Source organism: Lytechinus variegatus, chromosome 14 (genome assembly GCF_018143015.1).
Source record: "Lytechinus variegatus isolate NC3 chromosome 14, Lvar_3.0, whole genome shotgun sequence".
Taxonomy (NCBI): domain Eukaryota; kingdom Metazoa; phylum Echinodermata; class Echinoidea; order Temnopleuroida; family Toxopneustidae; genus Lytechinus; species Lytechinus variegatus.
Window position 1 is genome coordinate 31,894,116 of NC_054753.1, and position 25,786 is coordinate 31,919,901.

The following is a 25,786-nucleotide window of genomic DNA, read 5'->3' on the forward strand; positions in this document are numbered from 1 at the left end:
ATCATATGTCATCGAGAGGTCCAAAGGTCAAACGACACGAGACCATGGGGTTCTATCAGGTGCGGATCCATGGGGGGGAGGGGGAACTGCCTCACCCACCCCCCCCCCCCCCCGCTCAAAAAAGGGGAGAGGGGAAAAGGAGAGAATAAAAAGAGAGAGGAAGATGGGAAAAGAAGATAATAGAAAAGAGAGTAAGAGGGGGAAAGGAAAGACAAAGAAAAAGGGAGAAGAACAGGGGAAAGAAGAGAAAAAAGAGAGGAGGGAAAAGGAAGAGAAGAAAAGAAAGCTAGGAGAAAGGAAAAGGAGGAAAAAGAAGAAGAAAAAAAGAGGAAGGAAGAGAAGAATATTTAAATAGAGAGGAAGATGGGAAGAAAGATACGAAAAAGAGAGACAGAGGAAGAGGGGAAAAGAAGAAAATAAAGAGAAAGAGAGTGGAAGGGGGAGGGAGAGAAGAAAACAAATTAAAAGAGAAAAAAGGGGAAAGGAAAGAAAAAGAAAGAGGGATAAGTAATGGGGAAAGAGAAAAAAGAGGAAGAGGGAAAAGAAAAAAAAAGAAAAGAAAGGAATAGAAGAAGAAAAATAGGAAGAGAATAATATTAAAAAGAGAGAAAGATGGGAAGAAAGATAAAAAAGGAGAGATGGAAATGAATGTCGAATGTCCCATTGGGGGATTTGAAATCTCATCTTTTTAGGTTGGAGTATCAAAAATTTTCAGTTTAATCGTTGAAATATGTATCGTCTTGATGACTAACTTTTCGACCAGTCCATAATATTTAACATTTCTGCTCGCGCTTCGCGCTCATGGTAATTATCTAGTTACATACGCATCCTGTTCAGGTTCTCAAACATTGCCAAGAGTGTTAAATTTTCAGGACAATATACATGAAATTTAATTTTTAGCTTGCATATGGCTTATGAGATTATAACACATTTATGTTGCTTATAAAGTAAATCTAGGAAATGACTGTTAGGACATGGGCGTTTGCCCCCCCCCCCCCAACAAAAAAGAGAGAATCAAGGCTAAGAAAAAATAGAGAGAAAAGGAAAGGGATTAGGATGAAATATACTATTATTTTCCAAATATTATGTAAAAATCTATCACAACCTTGTATTTTTGTAATAAAAGTGTCAACATATTTGCTTGCTCGCTTCGCTCACTGCCAACTTCTTATTAATTTTATGCGATACGCCATATCGAGCCCCCTCGAAATTGTTGGCTCATTACGGCTTTTGGACAAATCAACTTTGAGCGGCCGATCGGGGAAAAGATGGGTGAAAAAAATGGCCCCTCCCCCTATTGGCGGAAGCTGGGTCCGTCCTTGACTTAGGCTTTCAGGATAAAATACAGGAAAATTCTATTAAAAAAATCAGATCGCGCTTCGCGTTCTCATTATTTATTTAGGCCTTGCGAGATACCTTAATGTGTTTTTCAAGAATAAAATCTCAGATTTTCTTTAACGTCTACCCCCCCCATTTAATTTATTTTTTTATCTTGGTGCCCTCCCCCCCCCCTGCACCCATGCTGAATAAATACGCCACTGATGAGGATATTAGTCGAGCTTGCATATTTCCTAGAGGTTATCATTGATAATTTTGAAGGGTATACTAAAACAACAGTACAGAAACTACAGCTCCCGTTCACAATATTCTAGTAGGGCCTACTCTGGTGAGAAGTTAAACCAAATTGACCCCCCCCCCCGAAAAAAAAATCACTCGTGCTTCGCGCTCCCATTGATATTACATCATGGGCGGAAATCCCAGGGGGGACGTGTCCCACCTACTCAAAATAGTAGGGGGACACAATATCAAATGTCCCCCTACTATTTTGGTCTTTGATAATCATAGAAATACATCATTCTAAATCGAAATAAAACATGTATTTTGGGACGAGATGACCTTACTTTGGCGATGATAACCTTTTTTCCCCACCCCTTGTCCCCATAGGCGGATCCAGGGGGCCGAGCTCCCCCCCCCCCCTCTTGGCGGAGCAAAAAAAGAAAAAAAAAGAGGAAAGAAAGAAGGAAAAAATGATGAAAAAGAGAGGAGAAAAGGAAGAGAAGGACGACGAAGGCATAAAATAAGATGAGGGGAAGACTTGGAAGATAAAAAGAATCTTTCGTGCAACTATATAAAACTTTCGCTCGCGCTTCGCGCTCACATTGCCTATTAGGTGATTTACATAAGTTGTTCAATATGGAGTTCGAATATCAAGTTTGGAAGTCAATATACAACACATATTTCACCTCGGAAATCGAACTTTCATTATTTTGTGTAATTTACAATTGGTTTTTAAAAAGTGCTCTGTAAAAATGTCAATTTTATGGTTTGAATGTTAACATTTGCTGCTTGCGCTACGCGCTCGCAAATTTTGATTTATCAGGTACCTATATTTTCGTGTAATCCATAAAGTTTTCAAAATATCCCTTTTCTGGTCTGATTGTTAAGGCGCATCAGCTAGAGCGCTGCACGCTCGCATTTTGATTGGCGAGTTATATAAATGTTTCAATATTGTTTATACAACAAACTACTTAAAATCCCCTTTTCATGACAGTTTATCAAAAATTATAGCTCGCGACTTGCGCTCGCATTAATGGTTAAAAATATATAAACTGATGCATCCTATTCATAATCACAAAAGTGAAATGTCCAGTTTTATGCCATGATATCATCAGATTTCGCGCCCTCATTAGGCATTAATAAATATGATATCAATTTAATAATTGAATTGTCCCTTTGTTTCATCTCGCGCTTATCAAGATGAATAGGAAGATAGTCATCATTTTCATGATGGCAAAACTCAAAGTAATAATAATATCAGCTCTTTTTTAAGTGCGATCCATATCCACCTTACAATTTTTCTACATAGTGCTAGAAATATAAAGCTGAAATTGACTCCTTTTTTCAGATCGGACTATCAAAGTTTCATGATTTTCATGATTAAAGTTGTATTCAGAATGCCTAGATTCTAGGTCTAAATATGAAACACGCTCGCGCATGTTAATTCAGATACCCAACTTGTTCTCTAATTTAAATCATTATCTAGTTTCAGATCACAATATCAAAAATTTTCTGCTCGCGCTTTGTGCTCGCATTATTAATGTAGGTAGACGCCATATTACTCATCCTTTTAATGATTTACAAAACATGAACAGAGTGGCCCACTTTTAGGTCTAAATCTCGATTTTTTTTCTGCTCGCGCTTCGCGCTCGTATCAATCGTTAAATTACATAGCTATCCTGTTCACGATTACAAAAACTGATTGGAATTTTCCATTCTTTCTTTAAAAAAGTTCAAAAATGTTCAGCTCGCGCTTCGCGCTCGCATTTTTTGATTGTTGAAATATGTGACGCCTTCATGGCTAAGTGCAAGCAGTCCTTAATAGGTACCAGTTTAAAACGTATAATTTTTTTTTGCTCGCGCTTTGCACTTGCATTTTTAATAATCATATTTTTTTAGGATTTTCAAATCATGAATCGAGTGTCTCGTTCAGTAAATATTATAGGACTAAATCTAGAAATTTTCCGCTCGCGCTTCGCGCTTGCTTTAATTGTTTACTCATATACCTATTCTGCTTGAGTTAAAAAAAGTGCTTAGAATTTCCTTTTTTTGGGTGAAAATTTCAAAAAGATACAGCTCGCGCTTCGCGCTCGCATTTTGGATTGTTAAATGCTACTTTAACAGGTATTTTTTCATCAGTTCATTTCCCCTCGCGCTTTGCGTTTGTAGTAATTATTAAGTTGCATACATGTCTTTTTCAGGATAACAAACATTGCCCAGAATCAGTTCAAATTTTAGGAAAAAAATACATAAAATTCCCCCCAAAATTAGCTCGCGCTTCGCGCTCGCATCATATAAATGAGGATTATGATATTATGTATTAATTTATAAGAATAAAGCCAAGAAGTGACTAATGAGGACTACGCCTTCAAAGAAACAAACAAAAATTATCTTCGAGCTGCCGATCGGGGAACATATGGCTGAAACAAATTTCCGCCCCAACCCCCCCCCCCCCCATTGGCGAAGGCTGGAACCGCTCCTGTGTCCCCCCTAGCTTTTGGTATTTATGTATTCATGGATTTTTTTTCAAGAACACATTAAAAAGTGGTCTTTATTTTTTTTAATGTGATTATAAGATAATTTAAGTTAGCCTGGCCGGGAGGGAGTGGGCGCCATTTTTCGAAAAGTACACATGGGCGCCAAACATCAGGTCAAATTTGCTCCCCCTCCCTCCCCTTGAAATCCTGGATCCGCGCTTGGGTTCTATAACAATAACCCAATTAGGGCAATCATCCCCTGACAACTACTTCAAGGAAAATATTATCCCCATATTTTTTACCGCCGGGGACTGTTACCCCCCCCCCCCGGAAATTTACTCTCCAGATAATTATGAAAATAATAATTGTGAAAATGCCTTAACGTGACGACATGGTGTGGTACTTTATCTTACCATGTCTTAATTAATCATTGGCGGCCGAAGGCAAAACATTTAGGGGGATCCACCTGAAATTTTGGGATGGACACAGGTAAAAAATTGACAAGCAAATCAACCAAAATTTTAGTAGGGACCACCAAAATATTTTGACAAGGAAAAAAAAGAAGGTTATCACCAAAATTAGGGGGGCAAAAATATTCTAGGGTGGTATACCTCAATTTAGGGGGGGACGTAGAAAAGAAATTGACGACCAAAAAAGGTTCTCAACTAAAAATTTAGGGGGACCGTCCTCCCACCTCAAATTTAGGGGGAAAGCCCCCCCCCCCCCCCGCTTCCGCCGCCTATTAAAGTAATTAATAAGTTTATTATTTCGACATAGCGATGTATTCTATCTTGTCAAGTCGATATGTCCACATGGCGACATATGAAGTGTACAATTCCCGGCAAGAATCCCGATATATCGCCATGTTGACATATAACCAAGTGGACTGACTTGGCAAGATAATGTATCTCGCCATGCGGACATAATAAGCTTATATAGTCGACATGGCAAGATAAAGTATCTCGCCATGTCGTCACGTCGATGGCATTTTAGAGGCTCCCTATGGCGTCTAGAGGGCAAATTTCTGGGGGGGGGTGTAACAGTCCCCGACGATAAAAATATGGAGATAATATTTTCCTTGAAGTAGATGTCAGGGGGCGATTTGTCCTGTGGGTCATCGTTATAGAACCCCATGGACTCGTATCAATGACCTTTTGGCTTTTGACCTCTTGATGACATGGATTTCACTATGTTGTCCTGATCATAAGTTTACACACACCGCGGACTATCGGACCTGCGGTCTATCGGACCCGCGGTCTATCGGACCCGCGGTCTAACGGACCCGCGGTCTATCGGACGCGCGGTCTAACGGACCCGCGGTCTATCGGGCTGTAACCGTAAAATCGATACATAAACAAAGCAATTTGAAATATATGTATGTCATCCATTTTCAAAGTTTTAAAACGATTAAAGAGGGGATCAGTATTTTCATAATAACCAACACCAGCACATAAACGAACAGCTTTCTTTTGCAATAAGAAGATATGATGATTTTTTTATTTGAATGAGCCCCAAACAATATTACAGTAAGTTACATGTTGCAGTAAAATAGAATTATAAATTGAGAGTAATGCTTGAATAGGCAAATAGTATTTTACTTTAAACATTATCCCTATGCATTGTGACATAGATGTGAGTATTTTAGATATATGATCATCCCACGTTAAGAACTCATCTATAATGACACCTAAAAACCTCACATTGTTTCTTTGTGCTATAGAAATATTACTTATTTTTATTTCTTCTGTATATTGATCAGATAATGCTTTAGAGCTCTTGAAATTAACATAATATGTTTTTTGCAAGTTTAACGATAATTTATTACTTTGGAACCATGTGGATATTTTGGGCAATTCATTATTCAAAATTTCAAAAAGCCTTTTTTTATCAGAGCTCGAAGAAATAACTGTAGTGTCATCAGCATAGAGGATATATTGCAATAGAGGTGAAGAATAAACAATATCATTAATATAAAGAAGAAATAAAAGGGGGCCTAAGATTGAACCTTGTGGTACACCACAATTTATATACTGCAAACGAGAACTAACTGAATTTATACACGTAAATTGTTGCCTATTAGAAATATAACTTTTAAACCAATTAAGGGTAGTACCTCTGACTCCGAAATATTTTAATTTATAAAGTAAGATATTATGATCCAGGGTGTCGAAGGCTTTGCTTAAGTCCATGAAAACACAAATTACATGCTCCTTTTTTGCCAAAAGAGAAGATATTTTATCATAAAGATCAACAAGAGCTAAATCAGCAGAATGAAGTTTACGAAAACCATATTGGGATGGATTAAATAAATTATGTAATGATAAAAATGAGACTAATCTGTTGTAAACAAGGCGTTCTAATATTTTTGAAAATGATGAGAGAACAGAAATGGGGCGATAATTCGCAATAAGTGTGCGGTCGTCCTTTTTATATATAGGAGTGACTTTTGCAACTTTCATGTCACAAGGAAAAACTCCAGATGACATTGAAATATTACATATATGAGTAAAAGGAATTATGATTGTTAAATGTTTTTAAGGAGATTGTTACTTATCTCATCATATCCATAGGAACGTCTGGTTTTAAGATTATTAACAATTTTTAATATTTCCTCAGAATTTGTTGGATTAAAAAATAATGTATGTTGACATGAATTCCGTAAGTAATCTGCAAAATTAGTAGTAGTATTAGGTATTTTTTATGCTTGTTCTTGCCCAACATTGATAAAATAATCATTAAAACCGTTAACAATATCATCCAATGTTTCATATACAACATCGCCATGTAAATATTTATGATTTACATTAACATCCTTTGTTTTTCCCAATAACTCGTTAATATTTTTCCAAGTAGCTGACATATCGCCTTTGGTATTTTCAAATTTTTGCGAATAATATGATTTCTTTGCATTTTTAATAATACATGTTAAAACATTTCTATATCTTTTATATTTAGTAATATTTTCAGGAGAAGAATTCTTTAAACTAATCTTATAAAGTTTATTTCTTTTTCGAATTGATTTTACAATCCCAAAAGTAATCCATGGTTTTCTGGGGGTTTTTGATGACTTTTTCAGTCTAATTTTTGGAATGTTACGGTCTAAGTGATAATGCAATTTTTCAATGAATAATTTATATGCTGTATCAGCAACGTTACAAGATAAAACATCTTCCCAATGTTCGGATTGAACATATGGTAAATTCGTTCCTATAGGGTCCTGATTATAGTCAGGATTGATTTTTACATTTTCAAAAATTTTCATGATAGATCAAAATGCTATGAAAATTATGTTTTGGGGGAAAAAGAAAAGTATACTACAAGGTTACGAAAAGGTTATTTTTTGGCCGTGCTTCACCTGAAAAGTTTGTGCTGGCGCCATTTTTTTTATTACAAAAAACTTACCCCCCCCCATCCGAAACATATGGGTCGATGCCCTTTATGTCGACAATATTACGTACATGCACACTAATACCACACCCCAAGCATGTAAATAAACAATCTGTTCAAAATGTGAATATCAATTGTTCAGGAGTGTTAGCTCAGTGAAATGCCCCCCCCCCCAAAAAAAAAAAATGATTAAGCTGAAACAGATTAAAGGCCCCCTCACACCTTATCGAATTGCCTGAAATATGCCTTGCGATGGCTGGCGCAAGTCATTTTTTAAGAAATCGCTTTCAGTGGTAACTGATAGTAAACCGTATTTATCCTTCAGGTTTGGGTTCGTGGCACCTTTCAAACTAAAAGCTGCAATTATGATTCGCGCGGAAATTTTGAACATGTTTAAAATTTCCTGACGAATTGAGAAATCGTCGGTCATCTGTTTGAATTCGCATATCTTATTGAGTCTGCGGTAATCGTTAGTTTATCGTTCGTGTTTTATTCCCGGGGGCCGCTTCCATTGACGAGTGGATACCATGCGCGACCATGGGGTCTCGGAAAGCACCCTAAACACGTATTTTCCATAATCTGAAAATGCACCCCTTAACAAGTATTGGCGTCTGAAACCCTACCCTCAACAAGTATTGGAAACAAAAATATACTTTTGGCATGTATAATTCCCTGAAATGTACCCCTAAACAAGTACTGCGATATTTTATTGTTATGTCACGGGCGTCACGGGTCCGGTTACCTTATTTTGTTTAGTACGGCCCCATGCACCTTCCACACCTCGCGCAAATCGGACTCTAAACACGTAGTGTTGGGGCAAAAAGGACATCCTTTAACACATTATAATTGTGTTTTATCATCCCCGCAAATTTGACCCTAAACACGTAGCTTTCCTAGCGAAATAGATACCCTTTTCTCATTATTTTCGTGATTTTGACACCCTTATCACGTTACGTACGTAACGTGCCCTATCTTGAAAAAGACATCCTTTTTACGTGTTTTTTGGAGTAGCGCATGGTATCCACTCGTCAATGTAAGTGCCCCCCCCCCCCGGGTTTTATTGTCGCGCAAAGTCCCTCATCGCGCTTTTTCCAAAGTGGACCGATCTCGAAAGAACCCATCATAATAGCTCTATGAACCCATAGCGAAGCTACACGAGGACATAACGGAAAAGATTGCCCGATCTATTCCCTCGCCTTCTTTTCTAATCGCACGCCATACCCGGCCAAACCATTGCTCAATGTTCGTTCGTCTAATTGTGTTATATCAACCTTCGCTCGCCTTCAGCCGCATTTTTTCAAAGAAGTGAACGAAAAATCGATGGATCCTTCGCTTAGCGTTCGTTAATAAAATTTGACAATAGTTAGTGATCGCATGATTTGACGGAAATTTTATTTGAATTCGTTGCATTTCGTTCATTTTCCCATATACGTCACCCTTCGTCCGCCTACATTTGGTCAGGTGTGAAGGGGGCATAGTGACACACAATGGTTAGTTTCGGTCATGATCGCTCATTGGTTTACACTCTAAATTACAGGGATTTAAAATAACTCCACATGGAAGTTAGGGACCAATCGAATTCCGGATATAATTTGAATCCTTAAGATTCATTTTTCAATCTCGAAAGATTTAGATTTAAATCATTTGAGATTGAAATTTAAGTCTTTAGGATTAAAACTAAATCCAGAAATCGATTGGTCCCTAACTACAGTCCATCTGGACTTCTTTTAAATCCCTGTAATTTAGAGTGTACGTAGCAGTGCTAGTTGGTATACTTACGCAGACCCTATATTGCAAAAGTTCGAAGATGAGTTATAAGAAATTATATTTCTATTGATATGAAAGATATAATTCAAAATTTACAAATGAATTTAAATCTTACAAAGCTTTATGGAAAAGAGAAAAGACTCGATCATAATTATGTGTGTATGCTAGAGTGCCAAACCACACGAGGTGATATTTAATTTTCGTTTGACCACATGTGAACAATTATGTTGATTGCGATATTTCAAATTATATTCACATATATTTTAACAGAGTTTCATTCACATACAAAACTTTATTTGTTTATTTCGATGAGAGAAATTGGAATTTGTCAAAGGAGAATAGTCATATGTTTGAGTATATGTTATAAGATTCTCATGGACTTTGCTTTAATGCTAAATATAAATTAAAGAAAAAACACAAATTTATAATTGATTTAATATTGGCATTCTGTTTTATCATGAAAATAATATATGTTTGATAATTTTGTGCACACATATTTTGTGTAATGTTTTCAAAATATGACATTCAATGGAAATAATGAAATTTATATTATACATGTATGTGCATATCTGAGACAGGATTTTAATATTCTCAGAAAAAGGAAGAAATTGATAGCATGATTTTTTTTACTGAAATTTGATTTGCAAGCTTACATAGTCCAAAGTTAGTTCAAATTTGAAAAAAAAGAGTACTATTACGGACAAGTTTGTCATGTCAAATGTTGTATTTTGGGGACATCCCGATAGACCGTGGCCACGTGTGGGTCCGTTAGACCGCAGGACCGATAGTCCGCGGGTCCGACACATTGGCGGCCGAGCAGAGGATTATTGTGTTTGGGGGCCGAGGGGGGACGCAACAATAGGCGCCCCCCCCAAAAAAAAAAAAAAAAACGCTAAAGATAATCCTCTGCTCCGCCGCCAATGGTCCGATAGTCCGCAGTGTGTGTAAAGTTATGATCAGATAATTATGATCAGATAATTATATCAAATGTCATCGAGAGGTCCAAAGGTCAAATGATACGAGACCATGGGGTTCTATCAGGTGCGGATCCATGGGGGGGCGAGGGGGAACTGCCTCATCCCCCCACCCCCAGCTCAAAAAAAGAGGGGGAGAGGAGAAAAAAGACGGAGAATAAAAAGAGAGAAGATGGGAAAAGAAGATAATAGAAAAGAGAGTAAGAGGGAGAAAGGAAGAGAAAAAGAGAAGAAAAAGGGGGAAAGGAAAGAAAAAGAAAAAAGGAGAAGAAAAGGGTAAACAGAGAGAAGGAGAGAGAGAGGAGGAAGGAAAAGAAGAGAAGAAGAAAAGGGGAGAGGAAGAGAGGGAAAGAAAGAGAGAAAGGAAGGGGAATGAGGATAAGAGAAAGAAAAAAGAAAGAAAGAAAGAAAGAAAGAGAGAAAGAAAGAGAGAGAGAGAGAGAGAGAGAGAGAGAGAAAGAAAGAAAGAAAGAAAGAAAGAAAAGGAGATGGGAAACGAAAGAGAAAGATGTTGACCTGGACGTCGATTTGATGTTCGAACTAGGCGGCGCCAAAATGACATTCGAACTATGGGGCGCCGAACTGATGTTTGAACTGGGAGGGGGCGCCAAATTGATGTTCGAACTATGGGAGCGCCGAATTGATGTTCGATCTAGCGGGGCTAATTTGAATTTTGACCATAATGCGACAAATACATGTTTCAGAAGGGGGGGGGGGCAAAGTTATATTTCAAATGGGGGCGCCAAGTTGATGTTCAACCGAGGGCGCCAAATTGACCTTGAACTTAGGGGGCTTCATGCAAATTCATTTTCGACCGGGGGCACAACATTGCTCGTATTGCCTGTTTATAGTGAAATATATGTCCTGCCCAAAAAGCTTAAACTAATGCGGCTTAATTAAAATATCCCGTTTGTACGATAATAGACAAAAACAATGTTTTCGAGTTTTAAGTCTGTTAGCGAGATAGATATCCTGTTTAGGGTCACAAAAAAGGGTTAGTATCAAATTCAGCTCGAGCTACGCGCTCGATTTTGATTAATGAGGTATGCATCCTCTGCATCAAACGCACATGTAAGTGTTAGTGTTTTTCAAGTCAACAAACATAGGCCGATCCAGGGGGCAAAGATTTTGCCCCCCCCCCCATGGTGGCGCAAAAATGGAGTAAGAAACAGAAAAAAAGGAAGAGAAAAGGGACAAGCAATTAGAATAGGAATTATACCTTAAAAGAGTCCTTCTTAAGTCAGTATATAAAAAAATTGAGCTCGCGCTTTGCGCTTGCATCAATAAATTGTTTAGTTATATACGCATCCCGACCTCACAGTTTTTTTTTATGCGAACGAGAAGCATAAGCTGAAAATAATTGATATTCTAACCTGACAATTGAAAATGTATTTTTCATTTCATCATTATAGACGTTTTCAGCTAGCGCTTCGCGCTCGCATTCATTTCTTAATAGATATACATCGTGTTCATCATAACAACTACTAACATAGGCGGATCCAGGGGGCCCGAGGGCCCCCTCCCTCTATTGACAGAGCAAATAAATTGGGAAAAACGGGGGGGAGGGAAAAGAAAGGAGAAAAAAGAAGACAAAACATAAAAGGAAGACGAGTGAATAAAATAAGGTCAGGAGAAGACCTGGAAAACAATTTTTGAAAATATCTAATGTCACTATATTAAAGTTTCGCTCGCGCATCGCGCTAGCATTGCCTGTTCGATGAGATACATATCTTGCTCAATATATGTAGTTTAAAATATCAAGTTTTTATATCAATATACAAAACATAATTCAGCTCGGACATCGATCTTTCATCATTTTGTTTGATTTACCAATTTATGTTTTTTAAGTGCTCTGGAAAATGTCCGTTTTATGGTGTGAATCAACATTTGCAACATTTTGTGCGCTCGCACTTTTTGCCAAGTAGGCCTACCTATTGTCTCTTTGTATTTCATATAAGATTCTCTAAATATCCCTTTTCAGGTGTCTTGATTGTAGAAAAAATAATAATAAAGGCCTATGAGCTAGTGCTGTGCGCTTGCATTTTGATTGGTGAGTTATGTATATTTATATAGTAATTCTATAACAAACTACTTAAATTTCCCCATTAACAAATTCCGGATCGCGATTTGCGCTCGCATTATTTGCTAAAAATATATCAACCAATGAATCCTATTCATGATTAAAAAATACTTAAAATATCCCGTTTTCAGGCCTCATGCACTGTCAACAAATTTCACACACTCATTAGGCTTAATAGATTAATAGATATGAAATAAAATTTGTATGAATTCATAATAACTAAATTGTCCCTTCTTCAGAAATTAATATCGACAAGTTTTAGGAAAAGAAACAGAAGATAGTTCATCATTTTTATATGATGACAAAATGTCCTTAGGCCTAAAATGTCTCGATCCTAGGTTAAAATAATAATAAAATATCAGCTCGCGCTTCGCGCTCGCATCATTTATATAGTGCTATCAAATTTCCCTATATACACAGTGCTGTAAACAGTGCTTAAATTGGCCCTTTTCATATCGGAATTTTAAATATTATTTTCAGCTCGGGCTCTGCGCTCGCATTATTGATTTTTATGATGAAAAAATGAAATGTATTCAGAATGCCAGGATTCTGTCTAACTCTAAAACACGCGCACGCATGTTTTTTGAGATACAAAGCTTGATCTTATTCAAAACGTGCTAAAATTATCCAGTTTCAGATCACAATATCAAAAATTTTCTGCTCGCGCTTTGCGCTCGCATTATTGTTGTAGGAAGAAACCAAAAATTACCCATCCTTTTTCATGATTGACAAACATGAATCGAATGTCCCACTGGGGGATTTGAAATCTCATCTTTTTAGGTTGGAATATTAAAAATGTTCAGCTCGCGCTTCGCGCTCGCATTATTTAATCATTGAAATATGTATCGTCTTAATTGCTAACTGCAAAACATCCTTAACAGGTCCCTTTTCGACCAGGCCAGAACGAATATTTAATATTTCTGCTCGCGCTTCGCGCTCGTGGTAATTATCTAGTTACATACGCGTCCTGTTCAGGTTCAAAAACATTTCCCAGAATGGTCAATTTTCAGGACAAAATACATGAAATTTCATTTTTAGCTTGCATAGGGCTTATGGGATTATTACAAATTTATGTTGCTTATAAAGTAAAGCTAGGAAATGACTGTTAGGACATGGGCGTTTTGCCCCCCCCCCCAAAAAAAAAATAGAGAGAAAAGGAAAGGGATTAGGATAAAATATACTATTATTTTCCAAATATTATGTCAAAATCTATCACAACCTTGTATTTTGTAATAAAAATGTCAGCATATTTGCTTGCTCGCTTCGCTCACTGGCAACTTCTTATTAATTTTATGCGATACGCCATATCGAGCCCCCTCGAAATTGTTGGCTCATTACGGCACTGGGACAACCCCTTCAAACTTCAAAGAAACAACAACAACAAAAAATCTTTGAGCGGCCGATCGGGGAAAATATGGGTGAAAGAAAAATGGCCCCTCCCCTATTGGCAGAAGCTAGGTCCGCCCCTGACTTAGGCTTTCAGGATATAATACATGAAAAATCTATTTAAAAAAAATCAGTTCGCGCTTCGCGTTCTCATTATTTATTTAGGCCCTGTGAGATACCTTAATGTGTTTTTAAGAATAAAATCTCAGATTTTCTTTAACGTCTACCCCCCATTTCATTTCTTTTTTTTTTATCTTGGTGCCCTTGCCCCCCCCCCCGTGCACCCATGCTGAATAAATACGTCACTGATGAGGAGAATTAGTTGATTGCTTCGAGATTGAATTATTCCCAAGAGGTTATCATTAATATTATTGAAGGGTATTCTAAAACAACAGTACAGAAACTACAGGTCACGTTCACACAATATTCTAGTAGGGCCTACTTTGGTGAGAGGAGAAACCAAACTGAAACCCCCCAAAATCGCCCATTGATATCACATTATGTATTCATTAATTTTTTTTCAAGAACACATTAAAAAGTGGTCTTTAATTTGTTTTATGTGATTATAAGATAATTCAAAATTCATTTAAGGCACTTCAGTTAGCCTGGCCGGGAGAGAGTAGGCGCCATTGTGGGCGCCAAAAATCACGTCAAATTTGCCCCCCCCCCGTCCCTCCCCACAAAATTCTGGATCCGCGCCTGGGTTCTATAGCAATAACCCAATTAGGGCAAGCACCCCCTGACAACTACTTCAAGGAAAATATTATCCCCATATTTTTACCGCCGGGGATTCTTACCCCCACCCCCGGAAATTTACACTCCAGACAATTACCCCTAATACGGAGCCTTGAAAATGCCATCAACGTGACGACATGGCGTGGTACTTTATCTTGCCATGTCTTAATTAATCATTGGCGGCGGAAGGCAAAGAATTTAGGGGGGGGTCCACCTGAAATTTTGGGATGGACACAGGTAAAAAAATTGACAAGCAAATCAAAATTTTAGAAGGGACCACCAACATTTTTTGTCAAGAAAAAAAAGGAAAAAAAATTATCAACCAAAATTAGGGTGGGGGACAAAAAGATTTTAGGGGGTCCACCTCAATTTAGGGGAGGGGGACGTAGAAAACAAATTTACAAGCAAAAAAAAAGGTTCTCAACTAAAAAATTAGGGAGGACCGTCCCCCCACCTGATATTTAGGGGGGAAATGCCCCCCCCCCTCGCTTCCGCCGCCTAAGTAATCAATAAGCTTATTATTTCGACATATCGATATCTTCTATCTTGTCAAGTCGATATGTCCACATGGCGAGATTATGAAGTGTACAAGTCCTGGCGAGAATCCCGATATATCGCCTTGTTGACGTGTAACTTATTTAAGTCGACTTGGCAAGATAAAATATCTCGCCAGGTTGACATATAACTTTTTATAAGTGGACTGACTTGGCAGGATAACGTATCTCGCCATGCGGACATAATAAGCTTATTTAGTCGACATGGCAAGATAAAGTATCTCGCCATGTCGTCAAGTCGATGGCATTTTAGAGGCTCCGTATGGCGCCTAGAGGGTAAATTTCCGGGGGGTGGGGGTTACAGTCCCCGAAGATAAAAATATGGGGATATTCTTGAAGTCGATGTCAGGGGGCGATTGTCCTTTGGGTCATCGTTATAGAACCCCATGGACTCGTATCATTGGCCTTTGGACCTCTTGATGACATTGGATCTCACTATATCCTGATCATAATTTTACACACACCGCGGACTATTGGACCCGCGGACTATCGGACCCGCGGTATATCGGACCCGCGGTCTAACGAGCCGCGGTCTAACGGACCCGCGGACTATTGGACCCGCGGACTATTGGACCCGCGGACTATCGGACCCGCGGTATATCGGACCCGCGGACTATCGGGCCCGCGGACTATCGGACCTGCGGACTATCGGGCTGTAACCGTATTTTGGGGGTTGGTGAAACGTTATAAAGAGAAATATACAAACAGAAAAAGAAATATAGTTATTAGTTTGAATAGGTCCAGATATAGAACGAGGATCTTATTTATTTTTTTTCTATCTTATTTTTATCTTGATAGGATCTCAATTTATTTTGAAATGATTTCTGCATGACTTGAAGATTTCGATGGAATATTGTCATATGAATGATTTACAGATCCGAAAAAATCATTTTCTATGTACTTTTATAGTTTATACATGACCATGTTTACTTAAAATTTGATATGAGATCCTAAAATGAGGACATTTTATTTGGAGAAAGGCATATTATGTGGGGAACTAGTTTGTACAATATTCAAGTTTATTGCAGTTTTGTTTGTTCATTTCAGTTTTGGTCACAACTCAAGTTAATTACTTTTAAGCCAGAGTTCACAGAGTTCTTAAACCCCTTTCTCATTTTCAGGACATTGCTCAACTCCAAAATAACCCTACTTTACTTTTCCCCTTTTCTTCACTCTCCATAAGCATTCTTGCCTTTTAATCATTCATCTTTATTATCCCCATCTCCTTTGTTACCCTCATCCATCCTTCATTCCTTGCAACCCACATCTGACTATTTCTTCTGTTATCAAATCTTGGTCCTTTCTTTCTTCAGCTATGTTAATTACTCCCCTCCTCTCTCTTGGTTCATGAATCATGAATATTTATGCTGTGTAAGACTCCTAATGTGTGATGGGTTCTTATTCATGATGCGTTACGGTCATCTTCCAAGTTAATTTGAATATATAAAGCCTAGGAGAAGAACTGAAGAATAAATTATCCCCTGCCAAGCTCAGGCAGTTGAGCACAAACCAGCAACATCTACCTCTTCATCTTTTCTTGTTCTATGTTGGAAGAACCTGCCGGCGTGTACTTAGAGCTGATAAAAAATATAGCTCCTACTCTAGCATCCAAATGGGTCAATAAACAAAAAAAAATAACGAAGATGGATTTCGAACGGATTTTCAGGTCTCTCGCCGACCCGCGACCTGGCCAAATTGGCCAAAATTGAGCAAAATAAGTATTTTTCAAAATTGCCCCCCCCCCCAACCAGGCGTCTTCGCTCCGAGGGGTCTTGTAGCATCCAAATGGGTCAATATACAAAAAATAAAGAAGATCGATTTTGAACGGATTTTCGGGTCTAGAACATGAGATGCATTTTATGTCCCTCAATATGATATGATTAAGTGTTTTATATTACCCCATGTACTTGGGATTAGATTTTGTGGCCATTTTGATGGCAATTGAGTGGTTAGACTCTTTGTTCAGTTGTAATTTTTAGCGACTCTCTGTGAGCAATGATTCACAATTGAAAGATAGTTTTGTCTCTTTTGAGTGGATTCCCTCACACTTTGATAGAACGGTATTGAAACCGTTGACAAGGCTGCCAAGAAAGGGGCCGCTATGAAAAACGCTTTAGGTGTTGTTTTGCCAAATACACTTTCACGCTTACTATATTATAAAGGTATCTTGCAAGCAAATTGGAATTCCTCTGAAAATGGAAATTTTTTTGTATGCTATATAGGAAATATATTCTCATTAAAAATAAATAAAACAAAAACAAAACAAACTGTAATAAGAGGAAATAGAAGAAGAAAAGTGTAGAGAAGAGGAATATGTTCAGTAAAAAAATATATATAATACAAAAACCGATATTACAAAGAAATTTGTAAAATAAACACCAACCTTCCAAGTTATTGCCCTTTCCACGAATTGTCACGTGCATTAATTATTTTGTATTTGTATAGGTTGAGTTTATTATTCCGCATTTCTGCATTTATTAGTCCGCAAAAACAATTGGAAAGCAAAAAAAAAAAAAGATCCTCAACAGGATATATAGGACATTAAAAAAAAAAAAAAAAGGTCTTCAACTTCTCGTCAGGGGGGGGGCAGGGATAGGTCCCTTGCATGGGTTGTGACTCGTCAGGGGGGCAGTCTGCCGCCCCCCCCCCCCCCCGTAGGTACGCTAGTGGTGGATGGGTGACTTTAACGCATTATAATCGTTGCGAATATTCCTTCTTACGAAAGTGGATCTGGAGAGCACAGAGATACGATCTTACGTATACGTAAGCTCCCGAAGGGAGCTAGAGAGGTAACTCTTTTCGCGCGCTTTTATTTCCCATAGGTTTTGTACACAGCCAATATGGCTGCCGGCGGACAATTTGAAGGGTGTTTTTGGAGGGTCAATGTTTAATTCATGAGAATGACGTCAAATTACGCAAAATGCACTTCTATGATTGGCTAAGACGCTAATGTTTTATTCATATCCTAAGGAATTAAACACGTTTTTCCTTCCCACAATTCCCCACGAGATCTGTGCGAAGTGTTGTTCTTTTGGACTCTGCGAATTTCCAGTTTCTACAACGAAATAGCTCGACTAATCATCTGTTTATAGAATTGATCTTCGAAATCGTGATTTCTGGGTGAACTTCATTGGAGCAGAAAATCTTGGAGGGAACATCAATATTGATTTAATGACATTCCATAAGAATAAAAGTAAGTTAAGATCATTTTCATGTTTTGATCTCACTTGCAATGGTGATGTGTTTGCCGGGGTTCGGGCCATCCCGTATTACTTTACTACGTAAACCTCCATTTCCATACACTCCCATGTCTTTTGCCTGACTTCCAAATAAATCATCTGTCACTGAGTTTCTCAAAAAGATAGGCCTAACTTACCATTTCATTTTGTCGTAGACCTTCATCGGAATGCTTCATTTAGGCAAAAAGTAAATATGTATTTCAGTTTTATTGTCAATTATCAGGGGTAGATGTGGACTTGTTTCCGACCTCCTGTTTTAGTAACGACAAATTGTGATTTTGGTCAGGCCTTGATATCGGCGGTGCAGTGCTAGCCGGATAGCGAGATTGTCGATGTAGTCATGGGGTATGAATATAGCGGGGACGGACTAGGCCTAGGCCCAAACTTCAAGCTTGAAAGTTGAAGTTTAGGCCTAGTCCGTCCACGCTATTTCCTCTTCATATGAATAATTATAATTCTCAGCAGCTTCTTTTATTCAGAAACTTTTTACTTCAGAGTAATCATGAATGAAATCCAATTGATTTTGTGCTAGATTTGAATGAAATGACTTAGACGTAAATCAAGTTTCTATTTGAACAGGATGCCCTGGGCAGGGCCTGGGGTGGTATTCTGAAAAAGTTCTTAGTGTTTGTTTCATTCAAATGTGATGTGATTCTTTAGTTATATACAGGACCAACAGAGACCAGGTCCTGATTCAGCTATACAGCTGGAGCAATATGTGGTTAGAATCATTTTACTTTAATAAACAGTCGGGTACCTGGTATGCGTATGCCTCTCTGTGAAACTTTATGATAGAGAGAATGAAGTTTTTGGACCAGATAATTTAGTTTGGAATATTCATAGGCCAATGATATGGGCAGCTGGAAAAATGTTTAAGAAGAGTAGTTTTATTTGTCTCTAATACTCTCAAACTAAAAAAAAATTTATTGCAGATTCAATAGGACCAAGATCTTAGCAGTTCACACCCGGTCAGAGGGACAGAATTGAGAACCATGCAGATCAGCAAGTGTGAGTTACACTCTAATGAGGAACAGGACATCTGAATTGGAAAATTGCAAGGTATGCTTGTTGTTTTAATAATAATACAGGCTGTATCTAAGCTCATTCCCCCCCAAAAAGTAGTCTACAGTAAATAAATAAATATTCACTCTTTTGGGGGAGGGGGTGTATGGCCAATTGAGCTGAATCAAGATAAGATATCATGTAAAATTAAAGCTCCATTGATAGTTAATATTTGCTTGAATTCAGATTCACCAGTATTTCCATTTTCACCAACCATACCTTCTGTCTATGTACATGTACATAAAAAACATGATATTAACAGTTATCATCTGATGAATATTTGAATTAATTTGCACTCTTCATTATCAAAACCTACAGTAAATAGTTATTTTGATATATCAATTTATCTGGATGTAGGACAAAAGTGACAAAAGTATTAAAAGAGAGTTTAAATCTTCTTAATAAAACTTGACTAGATGAGTAAAATTAATTCACATCAGCAGCTCATTTTGTTCTTTCTCTATTTTTTACAATGCAGGTTTCCCACTACCCAAGCTGTTTAAGTACTGGTATCACAACAAGTACCAAGGTGGAAGAAATATGAAGGCCAAGTTAATAAGTAGTTACTTCAAATTAATTTGAATAGATATATCAACAAAGCATTGAATGTTCTTTAAACTGCACATCTGTAGAAAAGAATGCAGTACAAGTTCAGGTTCATCAGCGGGCAATGACATTAATGTATACACAATTTCACACAAAATACAAGTAAGAGATTTTTTTTTCCAATTGGCAAATGTATCACCTTTTATCGATATTTAGTACTTCTACTAGTTCTTAGTAGTTTTCGTGAAATTAAATATAATTTCCAGTTTAAAGGCCTATTGTATACAAGACAAAAATTTATATTTTGAAATAAAAATCATGCGTAGATAAATGTAAATAAAGGTGATGAGAGGATTAAGAAATAATTTTAGTATCACTCCCGGGGGCCGTTTCATAAAGCTGTTCGTAAGTTAAGAGTGACTTTAAGAACGACTGGTGATCCTTTCTTACGCACTAAACCAACGCCTATGGTGTATACCATTTACCAAAAGAAAGAATCACCAGTCGTTCTTAAAGCCGTTCTTGTCTTACGAACAGCTTTATGAAACACCCACCCGGACCTCATTTCATAAACAAGTTATTACTATTGTAATCTTGTCACTATGACAATTACCATGGTAACAGGGCTGAGCAAGAAATCAAGGTTTTTATGGTAGCTGCAACGGGCTTGGACAAAGTTATTGCAAGTCTTCATGATGCTTGAATAATTATGTAGGGATTTTAAGTTGCATTTAATGTAATCTTACTTTTTAAAAAGTTTTTGAAATGGGTTACCTCAGTAAAATTATGTATAAATAAACTATTTTTTAAATAGATTGAATTCTAAACACAGTGACAGTAAACATCAAATTTTGTGAATGATTCACTAATGTATTGATTGGGAAAGGCACTCTTTAGGGAGAATCTGGAATGCCCCCCCCCCTTTTTATGAGGAGTGCTCTCACATCAGAAGAATATTTCTTGTCACCAAATCTGGAAGGAATTTACAATTTTTTTTGAGTGACAAACTTTTGTGGAAAAATAAGTAAACAGATATCACAGATTTTTAAGCTCTTTTTATGAAATCCTGGATGCATCCCTCATATTAACTATTAGGCTCATCGACATCTTTTGAATGAAATTTTAGTGAACATTGTACATTTTGACTTAAGTGTAGAAAAATGTACTTAATCCTTTATTTTTTTAAAATATATTAAATATTTGATAGACTCTAATTAGTATTGTTATGTTATTTTCAATGTTTTAGAAAATGGATTCCTTAATAAACATGTTGAATTTGAATTGAATTATCTGATCTTGGTCATTTTGATTCATTTAAATTGTGATGATATAATGCTACCGCATTGTTTTATGCACAAATGGCACAAGTTGTTACACTCTGTACTGAAATGTGATGATGCTACTGTGACATAATGAGAGCAAACAGCAGTTAATTGAAATATTCTTCGAGAGAAAGAAGGATCAGAAATAAGGATCAGAGTGGGAAAGGAGTAAATTGACAGGAGAATTGTTTGCCTTTATGCATAATTGTGTGTGTCAGTTTCTGAAAAATGAGAGAGAGAGAGAGAAGGAGCAGGAGATCAGATGGGGGGTGGGGCAGTTAGTGAAAGTTCATTTTGTTTTGGTAGAAGCAATTACAAGACCTTGCTGTTCATGATGGGAATACGGGAGCGGGGGAATTAATTCTAAAAGATTTGGAACATTTATATTAAACATATTTTTCTTTCCTTATAAAAATTACACCAGATTCATTTCCAGTTGAAAATTAAAAAAGAAATAGCCTATGATCGGTTTGCTCTCTTGCCTAGATAATTTTGAGAATCTCCCTAAAATATTGTACTTGGGTCATTGCCTATATTGATATATGATAATGACAAAGAACTGAGTCGCCATTTAAAATTAAGTGCTCCCCACTGCTATTCATAATAGGACCTATATTGGAGACTGTACAATAATTGTGTAAAAGAATTTGATTTGTTCTAATTATTTTTGTTCAAATTATGAAATAAAGGTTCATTTCGTTTTCTGTAATAAAAAGAAAAGATTGAAAAATAAATAAGGGTTTCATAAACATAAGAGATGTCATAGTAATTACATTCAACCATTATTGTCAACCATGCAAGGAACACTTACAAGATTTAAGGGAAAAAATATAATGGCAACAATTTCTTTGGGAACCTCTTCTGTAATATAAAAAGTGAATGTAATTAGTAGAATGAAAATGGTATGAAAAGAGGGCAAATCAAGCTCAATTAAATTCCCTCCCATAAAGTTTCCAGTTATTGCCTTAGCAAAGATACTGTCAACTTGCAGCTAAAATAAATCAAAGGTAAATAAAAATAAGATTACTTAAGAATGAATGAGTGGCATGATTTATTATAATCACAGACACCAACGATATTAAATCAGGTCGCGCATTATGCTAATTAGTGACCAAATGCTAATTTACATATTTTTACGCTATGCGCGAAGGACGTTGTATGACCACGCCTCCATTTCGCTGGTGTACCAAAACAGTGGCGGTGTCCATTGGCTTGTACATGTAAAATGGGAGCAGTGTGCACTTTTGACCCTCCAAAATTTTCTTCAATTCTGACCGGATGCTGGAGAGATTGAAGAGCGCCATCCTACTACGACTAGATTGTGAAGATGTCAATATGGTTGTACATGTTGTATACCGTACCGGTATGCGGACGTACAGCAGGCGTGCAGCATAGCAGTGATAATCTTTTTTAGGAAGACCGTAAATTTATAAACCGGACATAACAATCACAGTGATTTTAAGTTTCGTTGGACATCCGGATAGAATTTTCACTGAATTTGATCATGGCTTCTAGAAGGTATCGGTGTTATCTTTTTTTTGAGCTACTTTTCATGTCTAGGCCTAATGAATTTATAATTCCGTAGTCCGTAATCTGAATTTTTGGGGGCCTAACGAGTTATCTATATTATTATTATTGAGTTGACTTGAGTTGAGGACTCCGTCTCCATGAATGATGTTTTTAAGTTAGAACTTAGACATAGGCCCTACATAGATCTAGGCCTACCGGTATATGATGGGGGGACCTAAAGCTACGCACTTTGTTTTCAAACAATAAAAACTGTCCCAATTTTAATATCTCAACAAATTATATTTCACTAATTTGTGGCAAACATTCTAAAGATCATTAGCCAAGTAGAAAATATCACAAAACTCACTAATACGAAAATCCCGTCGTGTTTTTCGAACACCTCTTGATTTCGCCGCCCGATGTAGAAGGGGTCCTAAAGCTACGCACTTGATTTATCATGCAAAAAAATAGTATTTCCTGTGCCTCAATTTCTAAAATATATTCAAATTATTATAGGATAAAATAAAATTAAAGCGAATATAACTCCAAACTTCCTAACAGTTGTTGGTTTTCTCTGCATTTAGAGATTTACTGCAGCCTCTGTAGAAAAAAATTAATAGGAATTGTTCATCACTCTGCAGTCACAGTTCCACACACAGAGTGCGCATTTGCCATTGAAAACTGCATGCGCGATGAGTGGTGCGTAGCTTTAGGACCCGCGCAGCTTTAGGACCCCCTACCATACATTGAATCCCCGGTCATATAGGCCTAATAAGAGACTGACCAAAACAAAGATGGATTTCCCTAGAAAATGCATCTTTTAAGGTAAAAATCACGTAAATTGTGTTGATTTTATTAATTTCTAACGTTCTTCAAGCTACATTGTCATTGACTGCATCCTTCAATCTAGACAGCTGGCAGCCGTCTGTTTCGAGGAGTTTTTTAACATTTTTTTTTTTTATTTCTCCTCGTACACAGACGGCTCGCTATCGTGCAGCCACCATTAGGGGACTTGCAATGCAAAATCCCCCCGTCGGGGCTTTTCAATTTTTGTCTTTAATGATTAAAAATTTCGAAAATTATACTAGTGACCAGAGTGCAAATTTATATTCCCTCTTGGCATTAATTGCCAAAAAACAGAGAAAAATGAAGTTAAAAGGAACAAAAACAGTGACTTACCTCGGCTGTCGCGCAAATTCACTTCCCCGTTTTATCCGATCTTAAGTACATAAACATATGGCCATTGAGTCCCCTGTACAGATCGCGCTAGAACTTCGGTCTCTGTATTTGGTGAGTGAAGCCAACGAAGTTCAGCTGAACAACCAACAAAACAGAGACCGAAGCTTTTGGTCTACCTTCAATCCTGAAGTTTCTCGCAGTATTTGTCACGTAGGCCTATAACAGACACCATCATATTTCCGGACATGCATACGAAATCAATTTCACAGATCAATTCAAAGAACAAGATTGCAAAAACAAGGTGAAAAAATCTGACTTTTAGTACCGGTATAGTGAGTGATTGTATTACCGACCGGCCTTGTATTACCGAACGCGCGCATCATATGCGTCAGAAAATAATCAAATACGCTCAAACCTTTGCAACTTCCAAAGGGAACTTAAATAGAAAAATGATGAAAAATTATCAAAAACACAATTTCGAAGTCTGTATATCCTCAAAACAATAAAATATAGTCAAAATAGCTCATCAGTTACTTTGTTGTTTTCCCAACTTTTCCCATAGAAAACACACGTTCGGTAATACGATACCTTTTCAAGTGACCACAATTTTTCACTTGCGAAGAGGGGTCCGATTGGAAGCTGATGTCGTAAAAATGAAAAACAATTTCGGCAAAATTTCTGCATATTTATATTTTGTATGTATTTGTGTATTTATGGTGAAAGTTTGGTGAATTTTATTGGAATAATGTGTTTGATATGATCAAATTCATGAAAAGTGTTCGGTAATACGATCCACTACCATACCTTATTTTTTTCTAAAATGCAATGACAGAAATTGCTTAAAAATTCCAGTTTTGGTAACGATCTCAAAATGACTTTACAGAATAATGACCACCCAAGTGTCTGTTTGTATGAATAAAAAATATGTGCCTAAGGATTCTGGGAGAAATTGTGTAATTGCTGAGAAATAAGCAAAATAAGCGCGGATTTGGTCACTTCCATCGGGTCTTTATTCCAGCAATAATAATAATACACTGTCCCACGTGTGCCTATCTGTGTTGGTGATCTTCAGTGTGAACGTTTTTCCAGCGCAGATTTCAAGATTTCACAAAGTTCAGCTTATGTAACTGTACCAGATCTAGATCCTCGATGATATTCTGACAATTAAGCCTGGATTTACAGACTTTCTCATGAAATCAGCGTTTACTGCTACTATTGGCATCTGGATCTGGATGTAGTATACCCAGTTGTTGTGTATCCGGACGGGTTGTGTGTCCGGACGATCAATTTTAGAATGTCATTTGAAAAAAATTACAAGCGAAGTTTCATCAATTATTAGTACAAAATGTTAGGAAATATTATAAAGAACAAAATAGAAAATTATTACAAGTAATGAATTCATATTTTTTAGTGTAATCCACAGACAAAAAGAAGGCTTCAAAAAGATAAAGTGTCCGGACACCCGACCCCCCCATCCTACAGTGCAAGACCGTTAGGTATAATGCACCAGGTTAGGAGAGGGCGCAAATGAGTTTAGTCGAAACGTAGGTGGCTTTCCTCGATCTTGGCTTTAAACACCTCTGGTGATGTACTGCTGACAACTTCGTTAGGAAGTTGATTCCAGGCCAGCGTTGTATTCACAAAAAAAGAATTTCTTAACTGCTCTGTGTTACAATGTCTTATTGAGAAACACTTGGAATTATTTGTAACTTGTTTCTCTACCACATTAGTAGCATCAAAGTTTACAAATTTCTTAGCTTTGATATTACGTTTGGGTCTTGCTTTAATAAGAAATTTATCAACAGGAAGGGCAGGAACCAACCCCTCGACCACTTTGAAGGAGGATGTAAGTTTCAGGACTAGGCGTCTTGAGGCAAGAGTAGGCAGGTTGAGATTCTCTCTCATCTTGGTAATCGAACCTGGTTCTCGAGAGCTCTAGTCGCCACAGATGAACCGTACTGCTCTACGCTGTGTTTTCTCCAGACATTGAATGTCCTTCTGAAGATAGGGAT

General features: G+C 37.3%; 1 protein-coding gene and 1 long non-coding RNA gene across 2 annotated transcripts in view; both read left to right on the top strand.

The window, feature by feature from the left end:
- The first annotated feature begins 17,657 nt into the window (after window positions 1-17,657).
- On the top strand, window positions 17,658-20,127 carry LOC121428003. The gene is made up of 3 exons (XR_005971725.1): window positions 17,658-18,110; window positions 19,089-19,215; window positions 19,697-20,127. It is a non-coding gene; the product is annotated as an uncharacterized LOC121428003 (long non-coding RNA).
- A 2,317-nt stretch (window positions 20,128-22,444) lies between these two features.
- The window catches only part of LOC121427160 (tyrosine-protein phosphatase non-receptor type 11-like), a 67,663-nt gene continuing 64,321 nt past the window's right edge, over window positions 22,445-25,786 (top strand). The window contains exon 1 of the mRNA XM_041623422.1: window positions 22,445-22,604. Coding sequence (XP_041479356.1) covers window positions 22,591-22,604 — 14 coding nt within the window. The 5' untranslated portion in view covers window positions 22,445-22,590. The remainder of the gene's footprint in view (window positions 22,605-25,786) is intronic.